The 23,996-nt window shown below is 38.1% G+C and overlaps 1 protein-coding gene across 1 annotated transcript in view; it reads right to left on the bottom strand.

Annotated features, from left to right (window-relative positions):
• Positions 1 to 23,996, bottom strand: part of dok6 (docking protein 6) — a 76,568-nt gene that overhangs the window by 25,638 nt on the left and 26,934 nt on the right. The window contains exons 2-3 of the mRNA XM_072657354.1: positions 23,845 to 23,952; positions 9,037 to 9,151 (exon numbers count right to left, since the gene is read on the bottom strand). Of these exons, the coding sequence (XP_072513455.1) occupies positions 9,037 to 9,151; positions 23,845 to 23,952 (223 nt within the window). The remainder of the gene's footprint in view (positions 1 to 9,036; positions 9,152 to 23,844; positions 23,953 to 23,996) is intronic.

The raw sequence follows: 23,996 nt of genomic DNA, 5'->3' as shown, positions 1-23,996 counted from the left end.
GGTTATTTGTGCAAAATGCTTCTCATATTGTCTGGGGTAAATGGTGAGAGAGAGAGAGAAAGAGAGAGAGAGAGAGAGAGAGAGAGAGAGAGTGTGCATGGAACAGAAAAAAAACATGAGTTCAGTTCTCTGGAGTTGAGAAGTCTGATGGCTTGGGGGAAGAAGCTATTGCAGAATCTGGTCGTGTTGGACCAGATGCTGCTGTACCTTCTTCCGGATGGCAGGAGGGAGAACAGTCTGTGTGAAGGGTGGGTGGAGTCATCCACAATGCTGGTTGCTTTGCGGATGCAGCGGGCAGTGTAAATGTCCATGACGGAGGGGAGAGAGACTCTGATGATCCTCTCAGCTGTCCTCACAATACGTTGGAGGGTCTTGTGGTCAGAGGCTGTGCAGGTCCCAAACCAGGCAGTGATGCAACTGCTTAGGATGCTCTCTAAGGTCCCTCTATAGAAGAGGGTGAGGATGGGTGGAGGGAGACAGGCCTTTCTCAGCTTCCGGAGGAAGTAGAGACGCTGCTGGGCTTTCTTGGCTGTAGAGCTGGTGTTCAGGGACCAGGTGAGGTTCTCCGCTAAGTGGAGCCGTTGATGCTGAGCAGAGACTGGTCGTGGCTGAGCGGAGAGTGGCTGTGGTGTTGTTTAGCTCGTGTTCAGAAACAGATAAAACCAGCCTTTCCTCCATGTTGGAGGGAACTATCAGACGCAGCACTGCTCTCACATCGGCCGCACTGAGATACGATGTGATGTTTGAACATTTGAACTTCATATGTGTTTCAAAGCGCAGCACTCATAGAGAAAGCAGCTTTAGCAGTTATTAATGGCACAATAATATTGAGCACTTGCCAGATAGCGGTAAGCATCTCTAACATTCTGCAATTAGCTTCTCACAATATCTGGACCCAACAGTGACAATTCACTTCAGTTCAATTTAATTAGGGTAGCATTTCTGAGATTGTTAAACAGCAGCTTTACAATGTTATATCTATTTTTGTACGTAATGTTCTTATATTTGTGACAGTGAACAACAGCATGATGTACATTTTCATTCATCTTGCTCACCACTCTTTCCCATAATTATCTGTGAATCCATAGAGGGAAAAATATCTGCATGTCTATGAGTCATTGCTGAAAAAAGACCTCAGTCAGCATCATGCCCAAATTAGGAACTCTGGGTCTAAGTTGGATTTCTGAATGGACGGAATTAATGAGATTTCCTGCACTTGTGGTAAACACATATTACGAACCCTGTATGTTTTGTTCTTCAGTTCACATTTTTCTTGCAAATTTCTCTGGAACCTCTGAACCTCTTAATACATGCTATAGGATAAGCTAACACTCCTGCACATAGAAATGTCTCTGGATAATCACAGTGGGTTCAAGACCATTTTTTAAGAACAACAGGCTCAGGCTCTCTCTGTAACTTGCAAAATTATTGTCTATCTGCGTTTAGAGTAGCAGGTCCAGATTTCAAATGAACCAGTGCCAGTTGGGCTAAGTCAAGTCACATCTCTATGAGGTTCGGGCGTCACTTTCATGTCTGTGCAGACCACTAATTTAGCAACTGTGGGATCTTAATTGCTTAATCTGCCTAGTTTAGTCTACCTGTAAAGAAAGGCTACAGATGTCTAGCATCATGTTACTGTAATTTTACATGCTAAATCTGGCCAGTTTACTAGCTAAAAAGAGGAGAGGCTCATGTTTTACTTTCAGTACATTCTTCACGTACAGTAAGCTGTTACTTGAATTTAATTTAGGAGTGTATAACAGTATAAATGAACTCTCCAAATGATCTGTTGTGTCTTGCATTGAAAGACTTACATTGGCTGAGGTTCCCAGTCCAGTCCTGGTAACATCTTTGGTAAATTGCACATGAAGAGATTAACAGTACTTGACCTCATTATCGTTGTGTCTGTAATCTGTTGTGAGTTTCTCTCTGCTGTGTTTTTCCTTGAATATTTTCGTGGCAGTTACTGAGGCTTGAAATGAGACTGTATGTTGGTGTGTTTGTTCAATTTGTTTGGGTGAAAACGGGTCTCCATCTCTCAGAAGACAAACCCAGGTGGGCCTGAGCGCTGCTCTCTTTGCGGTTAGCATCTCCTCAAACAACTTCCGATTACAATGACAATTGATGTCGTCAATACAGCACTGATATCTGGATGTAGATAATGCTAAGCTAATCCATCTTCAAACAACACAACACAAATAAATCTGTGTGTGCTCTCCCATCACTCCTGCTGACGACTCCCTTACCATAACACTGACCTTTAAGTGTGTATAAATGCACACACACACACACTTTTAAGGCCCACTGAGTGGAAAATTGGGTAAACAAACACTTCATCAGCCGATACTCTGACGAGACGTGCTGGAGCTAATCGTGTTAATCAAAATCACAATTTTGGCTCGTGTCATTATTTCAGCAGCGCGTGCCTCAGTTTAAATGCAAATTTGTATTATTTTTAGGACCAAAATATCTTCATTTAATGGATTTAGTTCATTTGCTGCTTTCGTTTCTGCTGTTTTCCTCCTTATTTGACCAGCAGTAATACACATACACACTCATATATATACTGATTACTTTCGTCTGTCATGGGGAGGGGGGTTTATAACATAATGTTATAAAATATACTTATTATAAATTGTGACGTTAAATTCAGATGTGGTACTGAAATCCGATATGCTTCCGATACACGGCAATGCAAACTCAGGTGTTACACCCTGACACACATCTGGATACCATACCGACCACCTAGCAATGCTCTAGCAACTATTTAGCAGCACCATAGCAACCATCAGTGACATCCTAGCAACACTTTACCAAATACTTTTTGACATTTTAGCATCTTTTTAAAATATCATTAGCAACACCAACTAATGATATTAGCAACTACCTGCAGGGGCACTGCCAGGGATTTGGGGCCCTATGAAAAGACCCGACCACCCCACCGCCCCCTAATCCAGAAAATGTAAAACAGAACTCACACAACTACTCAAACGCGTAACTGTGATAAATGATTATACAACACACGTCACTAATAAAGTTTAACAACAGCAGTGTAAAAACAATTGTGAAAACCAAACCTCTTTTAGCCAACAGCCAGATATTTCACAGTTAGCTACAGTTAGTATGCTAATCTCCTGATGAAAGATTCAGAGAGCTGTAAAATGGGCGCTAAAATCTAAAATTGCAAATTTGATGCGATTATTCTCACAAAACAAACATACTCAAACACTCTAAAAATGAAATGCCTTGCTGGAAAAAAAATCAGCAAAACCAGCTTATGTTATGTTTTGGATGCTGTTATGCTGAACAACCAGCACTGGCATCCTGGAGGTGACCAGCTTAACCAGCACCAGACCAGCAAAAAACAACATGCACCACCAAAAAGGCTTAATGGTCTGTGCTTCTGTTTTGCAGCAGATTATGGAAAAGCAATTGCAGTGTTTACATTCTTTGTAATGTAAAAATATATATACTAAATCATTAAAATATTAAATATATAAATAATAATCATTTTTACATAATAAATATAAAAAAGAAATTCCCACTGATCCTCTGCAGTTATGCCAACTGACAAGTTCTTAAAGACAGTGCTGCTCACCAGCTTTTTCAGTTGAGAGTAAGGCTATGATATGGGGATGGGGAGACAGGGCTGTTGAGCTTGAAGCTGCTTCTACCTGTCCTGGCACGGCACAGAGGCATCATTTCGTTTGAATGTTTTGCTAAAAACTTTGCCTGACATTCATTGAATGTTGTCTAAAAGGGGAGTAAAATGGAAACTTTTGTGAAGATATTCCATAACTAAGGTTAGCCTATTTCACTATAGACTAAGCTAGGTACATTCCCACCACTCTCAGACTACACCCACCTTTCTTCCTGAACAAGTGGGTGCCATACAGTCACCTTTTCATTTCTCTTTCCTTTTTTGTGTTTTGTGCAACAACCCACAGTGCACTGCTCACAACACACAATTTGCACCTGTTTTGAGGGCAGGCTTAACCACATCATGTAAATAAACGGGGCGGGTGAACCAGGCAAATCAGAGGCTCTGGATGTTTACTTTTTGTCAAACAAAAAAAAATACGGTCTTTAATGTTTTAAATAAAAATATTCTATGATTGGTGAAAGTTTAAAAGTTTAAAATTTAAAGCAAAATTATCTAATAAATGTTTTGGGCCCCTGTCAGTTTCAGGCCCTTAGAGACATCTTCCTCCATGTGATGCCCCTGACTACCTGGAATAGCATAGCAAAACACCTAGCAATAATGACCGGTACTATTGCAATTTCCTAGCAACCTTGTAGCTTTTAGCACCAAAAAAATAGGGTGAAGGGAGGGGGTCCTTAATTGTGTTTAAAATATATACTTACAATGTGCACCTTTGTATAGGTGTTTCTGATGAAATGGTCAAAGGGTATAGCTAAAAATTGGCCTGTGTGTGTTTGTGTATGTGAGAGAAAGAGAGAGAGACGGAAGGATTGGAGGTGTTAGACCCTGACAGCCTCAGAGGGAGGTGAGGAAATGAAGCATTGTTGTTTATTCCTGCTTGTGTTGAACATGTGAGTGACCCGAGCTCCATATGGACGCACAGCAGAGCCCAAAGAAACACACAGGTCAGCAAAATAAACACCACGGAAGGGCATTTTTAGCCATTTCTGCTATTCAATTTTTTGCATTTTTAAACAAACAGCCTCCTTTACAGAAGGTGGAAAAATATTACTCAACCTTGACCTTTGTTGTTAGGATGTTTTATGACACATAAGAATTTGACTAAATGTGGTAAACGATAGATGACATACAGCTCTGTAATGTACTGTACACAAAGCGAGATATGCAACAGGGAGTAAAATTCTGGGCACCCCTGTTTGAATAATGAGTGTGTTGTTAAATGTAAAAAGGGAATAAATATTTTTCTTAATTATGAATAATTAAATAAATAATTATTTATGAATATAACATATTAGAAAACATAAAATATGTCATTACCTTTGTAGACACCAAAATATTAAATTCAGTAAATAAACAAATTTGTGTATTTACATACAGAGTATCAGTGTATCTGCCCCATCCTCACGTGTGTCGGCAATTACTACGAGTATGAATGGAGATCTCTATCAATATAATAAGATGCCACAGCCAGGTGTCCCACAGAGTATTACTGGCCTCTCTCTGCCTGAGTAGGTAGAATGGCCCTCCCCCTTCCCCATAATTCAGAGCGACACTAGTTAGCATGGAGTTAGTGTGGAGCTGTTACATGTGTAAAATGTAAAGCACACTTGCACAAGGCTTAAACTGAGCTGTGTTAAAAGATTTCTGCTTGAATGCAACAGAATGCAAGTCCCCATCTAAATGACTCTTTGCTGATAGCCCTTATTCAACACATTACAGATCTGTGTCCTTCAAAGCGCTGTGTTTATGACCGTTCTGCCCGGTTCTCATTAATATCCCTTTCTCAGGATGGATGGACTCCCTGTGGCTCAGGCGGAGGAGAGGTTATTGTGTTAAACGGATTCAAGAGAACATTCCTCTCCTCGCTGCAGCACAACGGAAGACCCGAGAGGTGCTAATGATAAACTCAGCAGGAGTCCCACCCTGCACCCCCCAACGCATCCGCTCCCCTTAACACCCCCGCAACACACACACACACTAGTCATACTGACCTAGGCTTTACACTACATACACATTTCAGTCCAGAACCAATAACCCTAAAGGTCCCATTTTGCCTTCTAAATAAAAGTCAGGGTTTTAAAACATTCAGTTTCTTCCCTTTTCTGTACAAGGCCATTACAATGCCAACACTGGCCCAATAGGCCCAGTATCACAATCCAACTCACAATCTAATTAGAACAGCACAGAAACTGTGTTATAGTGAATCAAAGAGCAGAAACTGTCCTGTAGTGAAAGTATAAATACTGTATCACAATCTCACCCAAAAGAGCAGAAACTATACTATAATTAGAGTATGTGTGCTGTATTACAGTCTAACTCAATTTAAATCAGCAAATGTACTGTCATGAAAGTATGGGCACTGCCTCACAATCTAACTCAATTAAAAGATCAGAAACTGTACTATAGTGAAAGTATGGACACTGTATCACAATCTAACTCAATTAAAAGAGCAGAAACTGTACTATAGTGAAAGTATGGACACTGTATCACAATCTAACTCAATTAAAATAGCAGAAACTGTACTATAGTGAAAGTATGGACACTGTATCACAATCTAACTCAATTAAAATAGCAGAAACTGTACTATAGTGAAAGTATGGGTGCTGTATTACAATCTAACTCAATTAAAAGAGCAGAAACTGTGTTATAGTGAAAGTATGGGTGCTGTCTTATAATCTAACTCAATTAAAAGAGCTGAAACTGTACTATAGTGAAAGTATGGGTACTGTATCACAATCTAACTCAATTAAAAGATCAGAAACTGTACTATAGTGAATGTATGGGTACTGTATCACAATCTAACTCAATTAAAAGAGCAGAAACTGTACTATAGTAAAAGATCACATTTTACATTAAAGTAACATGAATGCATGATATTTTTCTCTATGGAAGTATTTAGTTTAAAATAGTACTCCAGTAAAGTACACATCTTCCAAAATAATAAAGTACAACATTAAAGAACTAGTTAAAAATGACATAACAAATTACTTAAGTAGCCCCCTCACCGGTTTAGCATTTTATGCTGTATTGGACTAGTGCCAACTCTATTTTAGGCAACCCAGATAGGACTTAACAAACAGCTCTCAATCGGTCCTCTTCTGTTTTCAGCCAGCGTCCTAAAATGAATGCAGGCTGAACCTTTTGCCTAGGGACCTGGAGTGTGATTCAGAGCCCAGCTAATGGTCAGCAAAGAATCATTCATATTTCATTCACATGCGGGTGGGAAGCATTGTCTTGTTTTGTTTTGTTTTTAATGTCTGCTCTGACCAGTGCCTTCAGCCATATCTGTTCTAAGCCATGACACAGGCTAATAAATCCTCTCTGTATTTTCTACCTTGGCTTCATGACTGGTTTTTAGTGCTGCAATGTTTTTGTCAAAATAAAACTGCCCTCATAGCAGTGAGGGAGCTGCTCCATATGGCAAGATCAGCCAAACTGTCATCAGTACTAATTCTTCTTGACCTCTCTGCTGCCTCATACCACAAGGTCCTCCTGTCAGCGGCTCTGCGTGGCAGTGGTTCAAGTCCAAACTGTAGGGGCACTCTTTTGAGGTAATAGAGGGGATCAACATCTCATCCATGCAGATTCTCCTTTGGTGTCTTGTAAGGCTCAGTGGTGGGTCCTCTTCTCTATTACAACTATTCGCACAATATTTGTAATATTTTCTTCTTTATTGCTATTGTGAAAAGATATTTCTCATGATGTTGGACAGTGGAAACTTTCTTTCCCACTTTCTGACATCATGAATGGCAGTTCACTGCCTAAGCCTGAATTGTAGTGAGATGGCGCTGCTATAGACCTCTTGAACTAGAGGCTCTCAGTATGATCTCTAAACTGACAGCAGTAGTCTTCCGCTATGAAGAGGGGACAAAATATTCAAATAAATGGTCTGTTTTAAAAAAAAAAAAAAAGAGTGGTCTGGTTGGTTTTATTGGGGAGTTTTTTTCTGCAACATCACATGTCTTTATGTACCTATGTCACATACATGCCTCTGAAAGAGGATCTGGCCCCTTTTGCTGGTTACCTGAGCAATCGTGGCGCTGCTAATAGTGCTGATACAAACATAATGGATACTGCAAACGTGGAGATATCAGACTCTTTTAAGTCTTCATCTGCTCAATCATTTGTCACCTTGTTAAAACCAGGATAGACACTGGCTTGATGTTTGAAAAGAGGAGAGAGCTCTGTGGCCTGAAGGGATTCAAAGTAATCCTGAGTTGACTTTTTTCTTGACAATCAGGTAAGATATTTATTTTTTTATGATACTGTGGCTGTGAAATTTGTGTATATCTGCAGTACAGTTACAGTATATTACAGTACAGTTGTATTACCTGTACAGCAACATAACCGGTTAGCTTGCTAATGCTGTTTTTTGCCACTGTTGTTTGGAAAAACCGAGCTAGTCACCAATCTGAAACAATTTCAAGAGCTATCCTAGCTGTCTGTTGGGTACACATAACCTGTAGGACCACCTAAATAGATACCTGACTGAGACGATGCTTTATAAAGCTACTGGACACATGTTAACCATCTGTTTATTGGTCAATTTACACAACTGTTTATTTCCGTATCGCTGGACTAAAAAAAGCCTTCAGACTCAATTTTCTTAATTTTTAGTTTTCTATGTTTGTTGGACATAATTGTTCTCTACATTTTTACAGTATTTCATCATAAATTAACAAAACAATATACTCAAAACCACAGAATATAGTTTCACACAGCGGTTAATTTACATTAACCTGCCTTAAAGGTTTTTAAACGCTTTTACCTTCAACTAAAAAGTCACTATTGTGGATATACAGTGGTACACAATGCATATTATTTTTATTTTTTTCCGTAGGCGGTGACAGTATGTATGTGCTTTAAAATATAATGATAATATAAATGTTAAAAGGATATGAGAGACATTTTGACTGAGCTCTGAGCGACTCCACTGACTGAGTGAATATAACCAGATGATCAGATTCTTCTGTTTTAAAGGGAGACCACAACGCACGTTGTAAAAGTACTCTTCTGTCTGTTCGGTGCAATTACACATTCTCACCAGAGAGGTCTCTAAATCCTCAAATTCCCAAACCTTACATACAGAACAGATCAGTTGACTACCAGTGATTACAAAATACAAGACCAGAAACAACCTCTTCTCTAGACGATTTACACATACTTAGGGACAAATTTTCTGAGTGGAAGACCATGCGCTGTTGTAAGTCACTCCTGTATATGTAAAAATAAAATATGATCATCTGATTTGTCCCCAAAGTTTAATTACGAGTAAAGATAAGACTAATATGGCTTAACTTTACTTTTCTTTCTCTTTCTGTAGCTGAATGGAAGTGAATGCAACTTTGTGAGGATGAAGAGAGAACGCTTACCTGACTCACAGGAAAATGTCTTTGACGTTTCATCACAGAAGATAATTGCCACTGCATGTTTCTTGGTCTCCCGGGGCATTCTGGTAATGTTCTTGATGTTGTGAAGCTCGGTTATCTACAGAAATAAAAGAAAAAACTCATTACCCAAATGAATGAGAGAGAAAAAAGGAACAAAGGAGAACAACAAAAGAAGGAAGATGCCAAAGTAATGCATGTATTGTTATCTGCTGAAAAACAAAAACGGTCCACCGAAATGAAATGGGTGCCTGCCTTGGAGCTGCAGAGACAGGGACTGAAAATCTCCTACACAGCAAAATTATTGACCGCAGAATGTACGTTATGAATGTAAACTAACGGTTGGTTTTCTGAAGTGTTCTCAAATGCTTAAGTGTATATACAATACAAGAGAGCAGGACCCAACCTAACACATCCTCTTTATTGCTGAAGATAGTAATAATAGCATATGAACAAAATTGGTAAAAAAACAAAAAAACAATAATAATAATAATAATAATACATTAAGCCTGCACATCTCTGCTGTGACATTCTGGTAAATCTTTACAAAAACAATTAATTAAGTATAATTTCATAGACAGTAAATATTAAATTAATGTTAATGCAACACCACCTCCTTGTTTCTAAACTCACTGTCCCAGTATATCCGCTCCACTGACCATATAGGAGCACTCTGTAGTTCTATAATTCCAGACTGTAGTCCATCTGACTCTCTGAATACTTTGTTAGCCTCCTTTCACCCTATTCTTTAATGGTCAGGACCCCACAGAGCAGGTGTTATTTGGGTGGTGGGTCATTCTCAGCACTGCAGTGACACTGACATGGTGGTGGTGGTGTGTTAGTGTGTGTTGTGCTTGTACAAATGGATTACACACAGCAGTGCTGCTGGAGTTTTTAAACAGTGTCCACTCTCTGTCCACTCTATTAGACACTCCTACCTAGTTGATCCACCTTGTAGATGTAAAGTCAGAGACAGAAGCTCACCTGTTGCTGCACAGTCATCCTCTAGTCCTTCATCAGTGATCACAGGACGCTGCCTACAGGACGCTGCTAGATATTTCTGGTTGGTGGACTGCTCTCAGTCCAGCAGTGACACTGAGGTGTTGAAAAACACACACTGCTAACAAACAACCACCCCCACCATGTCAGTATAACTGACAAGTACTACCTGGATACTACAAGACTAAAGAAACCAGGGGAGCATGTTTTAGCAAAGACTTTTAGTAACTTTTCACTATCAAAATAAAAGCATCTGAAATCAAACACTGTAGGGCCTTTAAAAATGTGTTATATCATAGTGGTTTTAATGAATAAGGTAAACAGATGGAATATATTCACTAAGAAGGCTTCATTCATGATTTAACATGAACTACTTCCATAATAAACACTGTAACCTCCGCAAAGACATGCAGCAGCCGCGATGCTGACAGCTACGACATAAAAGAGTAAGAAGTATTCCTCCGTATCCAGTGTCAGGACTTCCTCCGGGACAGGAAGTGATAAAAACAATCTCTAACTCATCTGAAAGCCATAAGTTGACTAGCACAGGAACAATCTGACAGCAGGCACTATACTTTCCCGTTTCAGTGCTTGCCAGGGGGGGGATTTAGCGCAGTGAGAGTGAGTTTGTGTTTGTATGTTTCTATATTGGTCTCAAAAACAGGGCACCACAAATCCATTAAAAAGGCTTATAAAGTCCTCGGGTGCTTTCAAATCTGCCCTGCCCGGTGTGGACCAATCAGACTTTTTCTAAAGTTCGGTTTGTTTTGACAGGTGTGAACGTTCCCTGTGCACCAAACAACGAAAATACTACAAATCTAAAAGGTTTCAGTTCACTTCTGGTCTAATTCGCTGCAGCTTGGAATGACGGTCTGCATCAAATGAGGGAATTTAACTTCAGGGTGGGATTTTCTCAGTGTAGGTGAACTCTGTACCGATGTAGCATCCGAACCTTTGTTCAATGCCTTTGTCTGTGTTTATTTGTTTACGTTCTCCCTCAATGTCTGCCATGCGTATCTGTATCTGTAGCTCCACCCCCTCATCAAAGGTGTTTCTTGTTTGTGTTATTTAGTATCGTCACTGTCCAATGAAAAACATGTATCTCCAAAATGGTGTTTCCATTGGTCTATTCATCCAGACTTATTCACCCAGTGTAAAGGAGAGCTTCAGGAAATAACTAGAAAACTCCAGAAAGGGACAGACTGTGTTCATTTACATTTACATTTAAGGCATTTAGCAGACACTCTTATCCAGAGCGACTTACAAAGTGCTTTGCTATTTACCCAAGAAAACCTTAGCTAGTTAGAATAGACTAATAGTTCAATTAATATTTTCCATGTAGAAACTGAAGCAGCCCCCTTTCAACCATGTGAGATATTAAAAGAAACAGCTAGCAACAACCTTGCAGCCACCTGGGATACCACAGCAACCACACAGCAGACAGCTTTAACAAAACAGCATTCAACAAGCAACCATCAAATGTGGCATAGCAACTAGGTAGCACCACCCTACCATCTAGCAACATTTTAATAACCATTAGATTAACATGGTAACTACATGACAACACCATAGCAACCACTAGAAAAATGATGCAACTCAGTAGCAACCCTAAAGCAACCACCTAGGATGCCACAGCAACTGCTTAGAAATGGCATACTAACCACTTGAAACAGCATAGCAACCACCTAGCAACATCATTGCAACCACCTGGTATATCACAGCAACCACCACGAAACATTTTGGGTAGGCTCACTACTTGATGAGCAATGGGTCGTCCTTTTCTATTTATATTTATGTTATAACTGCTTATTAATGGTCTGTAAGCTGTTACTGTGGTTCTATACTAATGATTAAACTAATACTTAGACTACTGCAAATAATAATATTAACAATCATTACTATTAATATTATTATCATTAGTAGTAGTAGTAGAAGTAGTAGTAGTTGTAGTAGTAATAGTAGTAGTAATAGTAGTACATTCACAATTCACTCCATCCCCAATCCTATCAAACTTCAAACACTTTCTTATTAAGGCTTCTCTTAAGCTCCTCCTGCTGTAGTGGATGCCAGATGATTTACCTCACCTGTTTTTTCTTCTGCTGACCTGCACGCGGCCACTCTTTCAAATTTAGCCAAGCTGTTTTGGCATTTGTGGCACCTTGAGGGGGTTATCTTCACCCTCCTGTTGGAAACAAACTGGCCACACACTGACAACACACCACGAAAACGTCCTGCTGCTGTGTGGCAAGCCCTCCCACCTGACCCGCATCGGCAACAAACTTCAAAATATCTTCAAAAACACACACTCGCAGCTGCAGCCTAAGCAGTGCAGCCTACGGCAGGAAAAAATCATTATTCCAGCCACCAAATCACCAAACTAGAAAGGACTCTGAGAGAATAAAGGATTCATGAGGGTTCAGACAGGAAGGAAAGAGCACGCACCCATAAATGCAGGGGCCAGATTTGTTCTTTTCCAGCTGTTTCCATTAGTGCTACTGATTCTTTGTGTTTTCTTATTAAAGAAAATTTTGACAAAGCTGGACAATAAGTTATGCTTATAAATTAATAACTTGCCTTTTCTCTGATTAATTTAAATGACTGAATTCCATCCCTAAAGCTAAGTGCATTCATGTACAGTGTTTTCTTTTTTGCCCTCCAGATAAATTTTGCATTTTAATATAGTGGCACTTCTGAAAGAATACATTTATTTTATTCTTATTCTGACTGGGAGGAAAATAAATACGGTTGCCAGATTTATACTTTTCCAGCTAATTCCGCTTGTTGATTCTTTGCATTTTTTATTGTGAATTCCTTTGCATAATTTACAATAAAAGGTTTTTGTCTTGGCTTACAAGGCTTGCATTGCCTTGAGTTATATCCCTCTAGTTGCACTTATGTTTATTCTGTCTTTTTGTTGTACTTTAAACAGGCATCATGATTTAATGTGTGACCTTTGTTATATTCCCAAGGTAGAGCTTTGGTCAATGTTTTTTGCAAATAAAATCAGAGCATCCAAATGGATTTAGATGTTAATTTAGACTGCTGCAGGAAACATGCTCATTTATATCAGAATCACATTAAAAAGCTGGTTATCCATACATTATATTCAGTCACACTGTTGGACATTTCATCCCACTCATCATTCTGAATAAACTGCTCCCTTCTCCCCAACAGTTCTATTTGCCTCAAACAGTTTAAGAACCTGGATCAAAATCGCTTAAACACCTTTACAAATACAACTCAGGGCGGTTCTACATCACCACTGTCATAACGTTGTGTCTCTGAACTGGTAACGTAATTAGAACAAAAATAAAATAAAAAAGTTTTGAGTGTTGGTTCTTACTAGGGCTCTTAGGGAGATTAATCCCTTGACTTTTGGTTCCACTCAGATGTTTTCTTGTTCTCATAGGGAGGTTCTCCTTTTGAGTCTTGGATACTTACAATGGTTCTTCATTATGCTCTTTGAGAGGTCCTCCTTTTTTGAGTTGTGGTTCCTCTCAGTTGTTTCTCCTAATGGTTTTAGGGAGGTTCTTCTTTTGAGGTTTGGTTCCTTACAGTGGTATCTCCTAATGGTTTTAGGGAGGTTCTTCTTTTGAGTTTTGGTTCCTTACAGTGGTATCTCCTAATGGTTTCAGGAAGGTTCTTCTTTTGAGGTTTGGTTCCTTACAGTGGTATCTCCTAATGGTTTTAGGGAGGTTCTTCTTTTGAGTTTTGGTTCCTTACAGTGGTATCTCCTAATGATTTCAGGGAGGTTCTTCTTTTGAGTTTTGGTTCCTTACAGAGGTATCTCCTAATGGTTTTAGGGAGGTTTTTCTTTTGAGTTTTGGTTCCTTACAGTGGTTCTTACTAGGGCTCTTTCAGAGGTTTTCCTAATGAGTTTTAGGTCCTTACTGTGGTTCCTCCTTGTTTTCTTAGGGTTGTTCTCCTCTTGGAGTCTTGGTTTCTTACATTGGTCCTTTTTTCATGGTCTTGGGAAGGTTCCCCATTGGCTTTTGGTTCATCTCAGTGGTTCTTCATTGTGCTTTTAGGGAGTTTCTCCTTTTGAGTCTTGATTACTTACAATAGTTCTTCCTCATGCTCTTTGAGAGGTCCTCCTTTTCAGTTTCAGTTCCTCTCAGTGATTCTTCTTCATGCTCTTAGCGCTCCATGCCATAGTTCAGTCAGGTTTTGCTTATCTGCATGTAAACAGGGCCATGGACTGGTTCACTTAAATAGAATAGCCGTAGAGAAATCCTTCAAAACAACAAGGTGGACAACAAATGTAAGGCAAAGACCAGCATAGCTGATAGATGTTATATGTTACATGTTAGCTTGGCAGATTAAGTTCATGTCCCATCTACTTGCAGTGAGCTGTAAATCCTGTCTGTGAACATGCACAGAAAAAGATTTTCCTCTTTCCCCTCGCTGCAGATTTATCCTAAGCTTGCCTGTGGGAGCTTTCTCTATTGCTGTGCAAAATTAACCGCCTGCAAAAAATTGTCCCAACAACAAAAAGTATTTGTGGCTCATTCACTTCATTTAGATCCAAATTGACAACAGCTTTGAGGAAACCTCTTTGCTTTTGAAGTTTTCTGCATTACAAGATTATTTAGAGCTGCCCTCAGAGAAATGTGCTGCTGAGACGGATGCCTACAGGAGCAGCCCATCTATTTCTGAGGAAGAAAACATTACAGCACAGAAATGTTGTATTTGCATTTATTGGTGATTGGTTTCCTCAAGTGTGAATTTGTCTTGCATTTGCTTTGCGAGTTTCTTTTAGCAGAATCAGCCGTGCTGGTCAGTGCTTCACATCTGTCATCTGAGCTGTTACTTTTGTTAACTCTGGGAACATTTTTCTGAAATACATTTTTTTCTCTGCACATTTGAAGTGATTCAAAGCTTGTTGGGGGAATATGTAAACAGTGCAAGTCTACTTTACTGCCAAACTGCTTTAAGCTAAATAGACTTACTGTTTACATCAGCTAATGCTACTCTCACCATTAACACCAGTTATTGTCATAATCTTAGCATTAACATCAGTTAATGTTAGCAATAAAGTTAGTCTTAGCAATAAAGTCTGCTAATGTTATAGTCTTACCACTAAGGTCAGCTAATGTAATACTCGCGTTAACTTCAGCTAATATTATAGTCTTAGCGTTAATGTCAGCTAATGTCTTGGCCTCATTGTTAATGTCAGCTAATGTTATAGTCTTACTGTCAAGAATAAAAAAGGTTATAGTCTTATCGTTAATGTCAGCTAATGTTAATGTCTTACTGTTAACAGCAGCTAATGTTAGTCTCACTGTTAACATCAGCTAATGTTAGTCTCATTCTTAACATCAGCTAATGTTATAGTCTTACTGTTAACATCAGCTAATATTACTCACTGTTAACATCAGCTAATATTACTAACTGTTAACATCAGCTAATATTACTCACTGTTAACATCAGCTAATGTTATAGTCTTACTGTTAACATCAGCTAATATTACTAACTGTTAACATCAGCTAATATTACTCACTGTTAACATCAGCTAATGTTATAGTCTTACTGTTAACATCAGCTAATATTACTCACTGTTAACATCAGCTAATATTACTCACTGTTAACATCAGCTAATATTACTCACTGTTAACATCAGCTAATGTTATAGTCTTACTGTTAACATCAGCTAATATTACTTACTGTTAAAATCAGCTAATGTTATAGTCTTACTGTTAACATCAGCTAATATTACTCACTGTTAACATCAGCTAATATTACTCACTGTTAACATCAGCTAATGTTATAGTCTTACTGTTAACATCAGCTAATATTACTCACTGTTAACATCAGCTAATATTACTCACTGTTAACATCAGCTAATATTATAGTCTTACTGTTAACATCAGCTAATATTACTTACTGTTAACATCAGCTAATGTTATAGTCTTACTGTTAACATCAGCTAATATTACTCACTGTTAACATCAGCTAATATTACTCACTGTTAACATCAGCTAATGTTATAGTCTTACTGTTAACATCAGCTAATGTTATAGTCTTACTGTTAACATCAGCTAATATTACTTACTGTTAACATCAGCTAATGTTATAGTCTTACTGTTAACATCAGCTAATATCACTAACTGTTAACATCAGCTAATATTACTTACTGTTAACATCAGCTAATATTACTCACTGTTAACATCAGCTAATGTTATAGTCTTACTGTTAACATCAGCTAATATTACTTACTGTTAACATCAGCTAATATTACTAACTGTTAACATCAGCTAATGTTAGTCTCACTCTTAACATCAGCTAATGTTAATGTCTTACTGTTAACAGCAGCTAATGTTATAGTCTTGCTGTTAACATCAGCTAATGTTAGTCTCACTGTTAACATCAGCTAATGTTAGTCTCACTCTTAACATCAGCTAATGTTACAGTCTTACTGTTAACATCAGCTAATGTTAGTCTCACTCTTAACATCAGCTAATGTTAGTCTCACTGTTAACATCAGCTAATGTTAGTCTCACTCTTAACATCAGCTAATGTTAGTCTCACTCTTAACATCAGCTAATGGTATAGTCTTACTGTTAACATCAGCTAATGTTAGTCTCACTCTTAACATCAGCTAATGTTAGTCTCACTCTTAACATCAGCTAATGTTATAGTCTTACTGTTAACATCAGCTAATATTACTCTCTGTTAACATCAGCTAATGTTAGTCTCACTGTTAACATCAGCTAATGTTAGTCTCACTCTTAACATCAGCTAATGTTATAGTCTTACTGTTAACATCAGCTAATATTGCTCACTGTTAACATCAGCTAATATTACTAACTGTTAACATCAGCTAATATTACTCACTGTTAACATCAGCTAATGTTATAGTCTTACTGTTAACATCAGCTAATGTTAGTCTCACTGTTAACATCAGCTAATGTTAGTCTCACTCTTAACATCAGCTAATGTTATAGTCTTACTGTTAACATCAGCTAATATTGCTCACTGTTAACATCAGCTAATGTTACTTACTGTTAACATCAGCTAATATTACTTACTGTTAACATCAGCTAATGTTACTAACTGTTAACATCAGCTAATGTTATAGTCTTACTGTTAACATCAGCTAATATTACTCACTGTTAACATCAGCTAATGTTATAGTCTTACTGTTAACATCAGCTAATATTACTTACTGTTAACATCAGCTAATGTTACTAACTGTTAACATCAGCTAATGTTATAGTCTTACTGTTAACATCAGCTAATATTACTTAGTGTTAACATCAGCTAATGTTACTAACTGTTAACATCAGCTAATATTACTAACTGTTAACATCAGCTAATATTACTTAGTGTTAACATCAGCTAATATTACTCACTGTTAACATCAGCTAATGTTATAGTCTTACTGTTAACATCAGCTAATGTTACTCACTGTTAACATCAGCTAATGTTATAGTCTTACTGTTAACATCAGCTAATATTACTCACTGTTAACATCAGCTAATGTTATAGTCTTACTGTTAACATCAGCTAATATTACTTAGTGTTAACATCAGCTAATGTTACTAACTGTTAACATCAGCTAATATTACTTACTGTTAACATCAGCTAATGTTATAGTCTTACTGTTAACATCAGCTAATATTACTTACTGTTAACATCAGCTAATGTTATAGTCTTACTGTTAACATCAGCTAATATTACTTACTGTTAACACCAGCTAATATTACTCTCTGTTAACACCAGCTAATATTACTCTCTGTTAACATCAGCTAATATTATAGTCTTATTGTTAACATCAGCTAATATAACTTACTGTTAACATCAGCTAATATTATAGTCTTATTGTTAACATCAGCTAATATTACTTACTGTTAACATCAGCTAATATAACTTACTGTTAACATCAGCTAATATAACTTACTGTTAACATCAGCTAATATTATAGTCTTATTGTTAACATCAGCTAATATAACTTACTTTTAACATCAGCTAATGTTATAGTCTTACTGTTAACATCAGCTAATATTACTCACTGTTAACATCAGCTAATATTACTCACTGTTAACATCAGCTAATATTATAGTCTTACTGTTAACATCAGCTAATGTTATAGTCTTACTGTTAACACCAGCTAATATTACTCACTGTTAACATCAGCTAATATTATAGTCTTACTGTTAACATCAGCTAATATTACTCACTGTTAACATCAGCTAATATTACTTTCTGTTAACATCAGCTAATATTATAGTCTTACTGTTAACATCAGCTAATGTTATAGTCTTACTGTTAACACCAGCTAATATTACTTTCTGTTAACATCAGCTAATGTTATAGTCTTACTGTTCACGTCATCTAAAGTTACAGTCCTAACATTAACATTAATGTTAGGTGGACATCTTTGTCTTTTGAATAGCAAGTGACAAGATCTGTTTTTTCGTAAACTCTGACCAAGATGGAGGCAAAAGAGTTTTCAGACACTTGAGCTCTAAAAGATCCATATGAGTGTTCCCTTTTAACACAGATGAACCCTGAATATCCTGCAGGTTTTATACGTTTCTTTTCTGCTTTTGTACCACACTTGAGATTTCCTCCCATGTCTAATGAATAATCTAATTAGAGACTCGTTCATCTGATAACAGGACATTTGCACAAAGCAGCAGCTTTAAAGCGTGATATCGCAGTTCAGATCTACAGCTACAACTCAGCTCATTATTCTAAAACGTTCAGCTGATATCGCTCTGATTACAAGCTTTAATTGAAACATTTCAAAGAATTGAAGAATGAAAGAATGATGTCTTGTTTTTCTTTGGGGCAATTTGGAAATCTACTGGATGGTAATGGAATAAGGGATAAAATCAGGACTGATACTGGGGCACGGGGTACTATGCCTGTTACTAAGCAGAGATTTTCTATTTCTCTATACTTTTCTTTTTGGATCTGCCCTTATGCACCTGCCTGTCCAAGTTCTGGCCCTTGCTCTGTATAACAGTGCTGATTTTTGGAACTACTGGAAATCTTTTTTTTTTTTGACAAGAACAAAATACAGAAATTCTTACTTAATTAAATAGAAAAAAGCATTTGTACAGCTTCCTCCTAATTGTTTGTAACTACACTGTTAAAAGGTGTTCTTCAATTCATTAGAACCACATATAATTGTAGTTTTAAATGGAACCATGACCCCTTATTTGAACGGTTAAATGGCTATTCTTTTATATTTTTAAGCAAGATTTCCTTTTTTTGGAAACCCTGCATGGCCAGTGCTTAGTACTGCCTCCTGTGGCAAATGTCACAGATTGTAATCACTTTTTGTAGCAGCTAAGAGTCTCCTTGTTGGGGGAATGTTCACCCATTCTTTCTTCCAAAAGGCTTCTAGTTCTGTGAGAATGTTTAGCCATCAGTCCACAGATTTTGAGGTCAAGGGACTAAGAGGGCCATGGAAAAACCCTCATCTTATGCCTTTTAGGGTTGGTTTTCCAGACAGGGATTAAGCCTACCCTTGCGTTTCAGATAATTATCCTGCTGTAGAAGCTTAACTTGGTTTGACTTGACTTAATTCTATATTTATTTATATTCAGTTTTTTTCCAGTGTAATGTCTGCTTCCAGAATCCATTCTTGCTTCCACCAGTGTTTTTTTCCCCCAAATTTCTCTCTTTATGCTCAGAATGTAGTACTGCCTATTTACCCACCCGTTCATGGGGTGGGTAAATAGAAGCACTAACAACGCTTCTGACACTAGGAGGGAAGGTCTTAACATACCTCAGCCACTGCCAGCCACCTCTTGTCGCTGATACAGCACCACCTAACTGGATATCCGGATCAATATAGGTCAATACCATATGCTTTCATACTGATTTTGGGGGTGGGGGTGGGGGGGTACTACCTCTATTACCAAGATGTTCTATTTTTCTATACATTTCTCGTTGGATCTGCCCATATGCACCTGCATGCCCAAGTTCTGGCCCTTGCTTTGTATAATGATGCTGATTTTTTTGGATTAGCCCAAATAAACTCACTGAGCTCCTGCATCCTCCGCCTGTGCCATCGTTTGTTACAGCCGCAGAGAGGCAGATTTAGATATAAATGGCGGAGCTAAAAATGACAACTGTCACTGCATGTTCTGCAAAGGAGGTCCAACTTCTGTTAACTGGTGCACACTAAGGGGGGTACATAGTCTGTATTATTGATATCATATTTATAAGAACAACTTAACACAGTAGTGACATTTTGCTGTCACTGCATCATCAGTATAGTCATTAATGGTGTATGGTGATAAATTTATTATAGCTTTCTATGGATTGTTTGTAACTATATAAACCTGAGAGGGTGCACACGAAGAACACAGTGTGACTTATTTATACTTAATCTGCCACCAAGCTGCTTTTATATTATTAAAACATTGATTACAAAATATAGACTTGCCATTTTTCAATAAAAGTAAAGTGAAAACAGTGTGTGGAAAAAATCAACTTAGACAAAGCAGCAGTTTGTTTTTCTTTTTTATTGTTTATTTATTTTTTTTATAATATGACTATCATTGTCAGTGGCATCGCCCACACCTCCCACACCAGTGATATTCGCTGTCATTGCACAGTTTATATAGTCAGTAATGGTGTGTTGTGACTCATAGTTATGAAGGTACACCATAAAATGACACAAAGTGTCTATCTGCAACAAATGAAAATAGCATTAATCACACAGCCTGCATATTGGCACTACTTCCGCCAAGTAAGTCAGGTCACTATTGCTCACCAACAGAATCTCAGATTTTAATAGATGAAGTTTGGCCCGAACAGTTACAAAGCAACTGAAGAGAACAGGTCATTTTGGTTGAATCTAACTAGTAGGCGGCTACTTAGGCTGTCTGAAATTTGACCATAGATGTGGATCTGAAGATCTGGATGTATTTTGAGAGATTGGTTGAGATTTTTGGGCATGTGCTGAAGTTAGCAATCTGGTGGCACAACTTTTTAAAAACTGGGCTTACATCTGCATTCTTTTACTTTGGTACAGAAGAAGTAGTGGTAAACAGTAGGGTAATATTCATAAACTCCATACGTCTTTCATACATTTATATATATATATATAACTTAGATATGTACTGTCCCTTTTACCTTCCAAAGTTTTGACTGGGAATGAGTGATCGCCGAACCAATGTTCCTTTTGTTCTTTTGTGTTTAGGCCATTAGACGGGGTAGAGGAGGAGACTAGATCCCTATTAGTGGACTACACCTGTTTTTACTCTGTGATAGCTTTCTACAGGAGATACCCAGCTAACATATCCATGTTTAGCCTTTATGGGTAGCCATACTGGGAACCAGAATGTTTTGTCCTCTGGTTCCATGTTGGCCCCACATACGGATGCCCATCAGGGTCAGTGATAGGACCAGGAGGGGTTAAACCTGGGCCCCATCTGGGTTGTACACTGCATTCGGGCCTACATGGAACCCATGTGAGATTAAGGTGGGCTGTAACTATGAGGGCCAACAAGGCATGTACATGTACAAACTCACTCGGAGCCTTTGCCCCACTGGGTAGCGTAGTGTTTTGCACAGTTGACGAAGGCCTTGGAGTATGGGCTGAAACGTATTGTTTTTAATTAAATAATATTATTACATTTATTAAATACATTCATGCTGTGCCTTTATTCATGAAACACCAGACAACAGAAAACAAAAATATCAACATGCAATACAATATCTATCCTAAATAAATATATAGACAATACCTGTAAATATTATTCTTTATATTGACATATTGACAACTCCTGTATCTGTAACCCCAGCCAAAAAATTGCAGTTTTCAATAATTCAGTAATATTTGGAATAATATTAGTAAACAGTGCTGTTTGTTGTTGACTCCTCAATCCAACAGTTTGACATCAAATTTCCTTTATCTCAGTGATATTCGTAATTGCAAACACACTGGCAATGCCCGGCAACACTGACCTTAGTTTTCTCATCATTTTCTCTCTCACTCAGGGCAATCAATAAACATCCACTGCTATCATCTCTCCTTCGTGAGACCAAACCGATTCATATCATTCCTCTCTCCCCAAAAATCACTGTCACTACATACACACTGAACAGGATATCAGACTCCACCAGCAGAATAATAATACTGACATCAGACACTATGAGATAAGATTATATCTGCCCCTGACAGCATTATTTGAAGCAATAAATAAACAAGAGCCTCAGAGGAATCTCTAACTGAGGGTGGTTCACTACAGACATATGAGTGGAAAATACAGTAAAGGGAAAAAAAGACAAGTCAATATTCCTGAAAAGGAAAGTCGTCACTGCGTTTAGATATTGACTTAAAGTACAAATAGACAGAAAATCTAGTTTCTAACATTTTAAGAAGGTCACAAACACTCTAGAAATTCTATAAATGCTCATGAACCCACATACAGCAAAACCTTAAAGGGACTGTATGATAGAAAAGTGAGCCTTGCTTTATTGCAATGAGTGTGATGTACCTTTCACTCTACATCTAAAACCGAGCAACAAAAACAGCCCATTTTAAATTCCTGTCACAAACATAAACACATTACTGTATGACTGCTCATTCAGCCTGCAGCAGCTTGGCTCCTCCCATTCAGCCTACAGCACTTTAGCCCCACTTATTCTGCCTACAGAAGTTTAGTCCTACCCTTACAGCCTTTAGCAGTTTTTAGTACTGCCTAGTTTAGTGCCACTCATTAAGCCTACAACAGTTTAGCCCCACCCATTCAGCCTCCAACAGTGTAGTGCCACCCATTCAGCATACAACAGTTTAGCCCCACCCATTCAGCATACAACAGTTTAGCCCCACCCATTCAGCCTCCAACAGTGTAGTGCCACCCATTCACAAACAACAGTTTAGCCCCACCCATTCAACCTACAGCTGTTTAGCCCCACCCATTCAGCCTACAGCTTTTTAGTGCCACTCATTCAGCCTACAGCTGTTTAGTGCCACTCATTCAGCCTACTGCAGTTTAGCCCCACCCATTCAGCCTACAGCTGTTTAGTGCCACTCATTCAGCCTACTGCAGTTTAGCCCCACCCATTCAACCTATAACAGTTTATGCCAACCATTCAGCATACAGCAGTTTAGGGCTAGCCATTCAGCCTAAATCAGTTAGGTTTTGCCTATTCAGCCTATAACAGTTTAGCTCTGCCTATTCCTGTAGTAATGATGTGGAGAGTTGGTCTGCAGACAGTCTATAGCAAAGGTACTGGAGGGTAAGATGTTGGGAAAGATTAAACATTGTTGTCCTCCTGACTGTTTGGAAGCAAGCGCAAAAGTGCACCATCCAAAGAATCCCCACATGCGAGAGCCAGCTAAAGCTTATTTTTCCCTTGAGGATTTCAGTCCAAACTCAACAGATTTTCGAGATTTCAGTCCAGACTACTTCTACAATGAGGCACAATACAAAGAGAGCCAATCATATATCAGTTTTAAAGGCACAGTTACAAAAACAGCCTGTTTAATTCTAGGGGATAAAGACAGATTGGAAATATAGGAATGTAAAAATGAATTCTAACCCCCCCACAAACATTTAATAGCTAGCAGGGGGAATAAAATGCACCCTTAAATGATTCTTTAAGGGATCTTTAGAAAAGGCAAAAGTTCTATATAGAGATGAAAAGTCAAATAACTCATTAAATGCTTACAGGATTTCCTCATTCTCTGTGTTTCTATACAGCATCAAAAGGATTCCAATATTGTTATTGCTGCTGAGTCAGATAATCTTTTTTTCCTGGGAGTGTAATGTTTGATTTTTAGCCCTGTAAAACTTGAGTGTAAATATCAGAAGCAATATTTCTTACCTTATGAAAACTTCGAAAGTAGGCAGCCTTTTCATCAGGATACTTCTCTAATCGCCTTGGTCCTTTACTAGATGCCTTTTTAAATACAAGCCAGCATCGCCTGAAGATCTGTCAAAGGAAACACATTTTACAGTTTTACAATATGAATGTAA

The sequence above is a fragment of the Salminus brasiliensis genome, chromosome 1, assembly GCF_030463535.1.
Source record: "Salminus brasiliensis chromosome 1, fSalBra1.hap2, whole genome shotgun sequence".
Taxonomy (NCBI): Eukaryota; Metazoa; Chordata; class Actinopteri; order Characiformes; family Bryconidae; genus Salminus; species Salminus brasiliensis.
The sequence above is the reverse complement of the archived record's forward strand: the minus strand, read 5'-3'. Positions and strand labels throughout refer to the sequence as shown.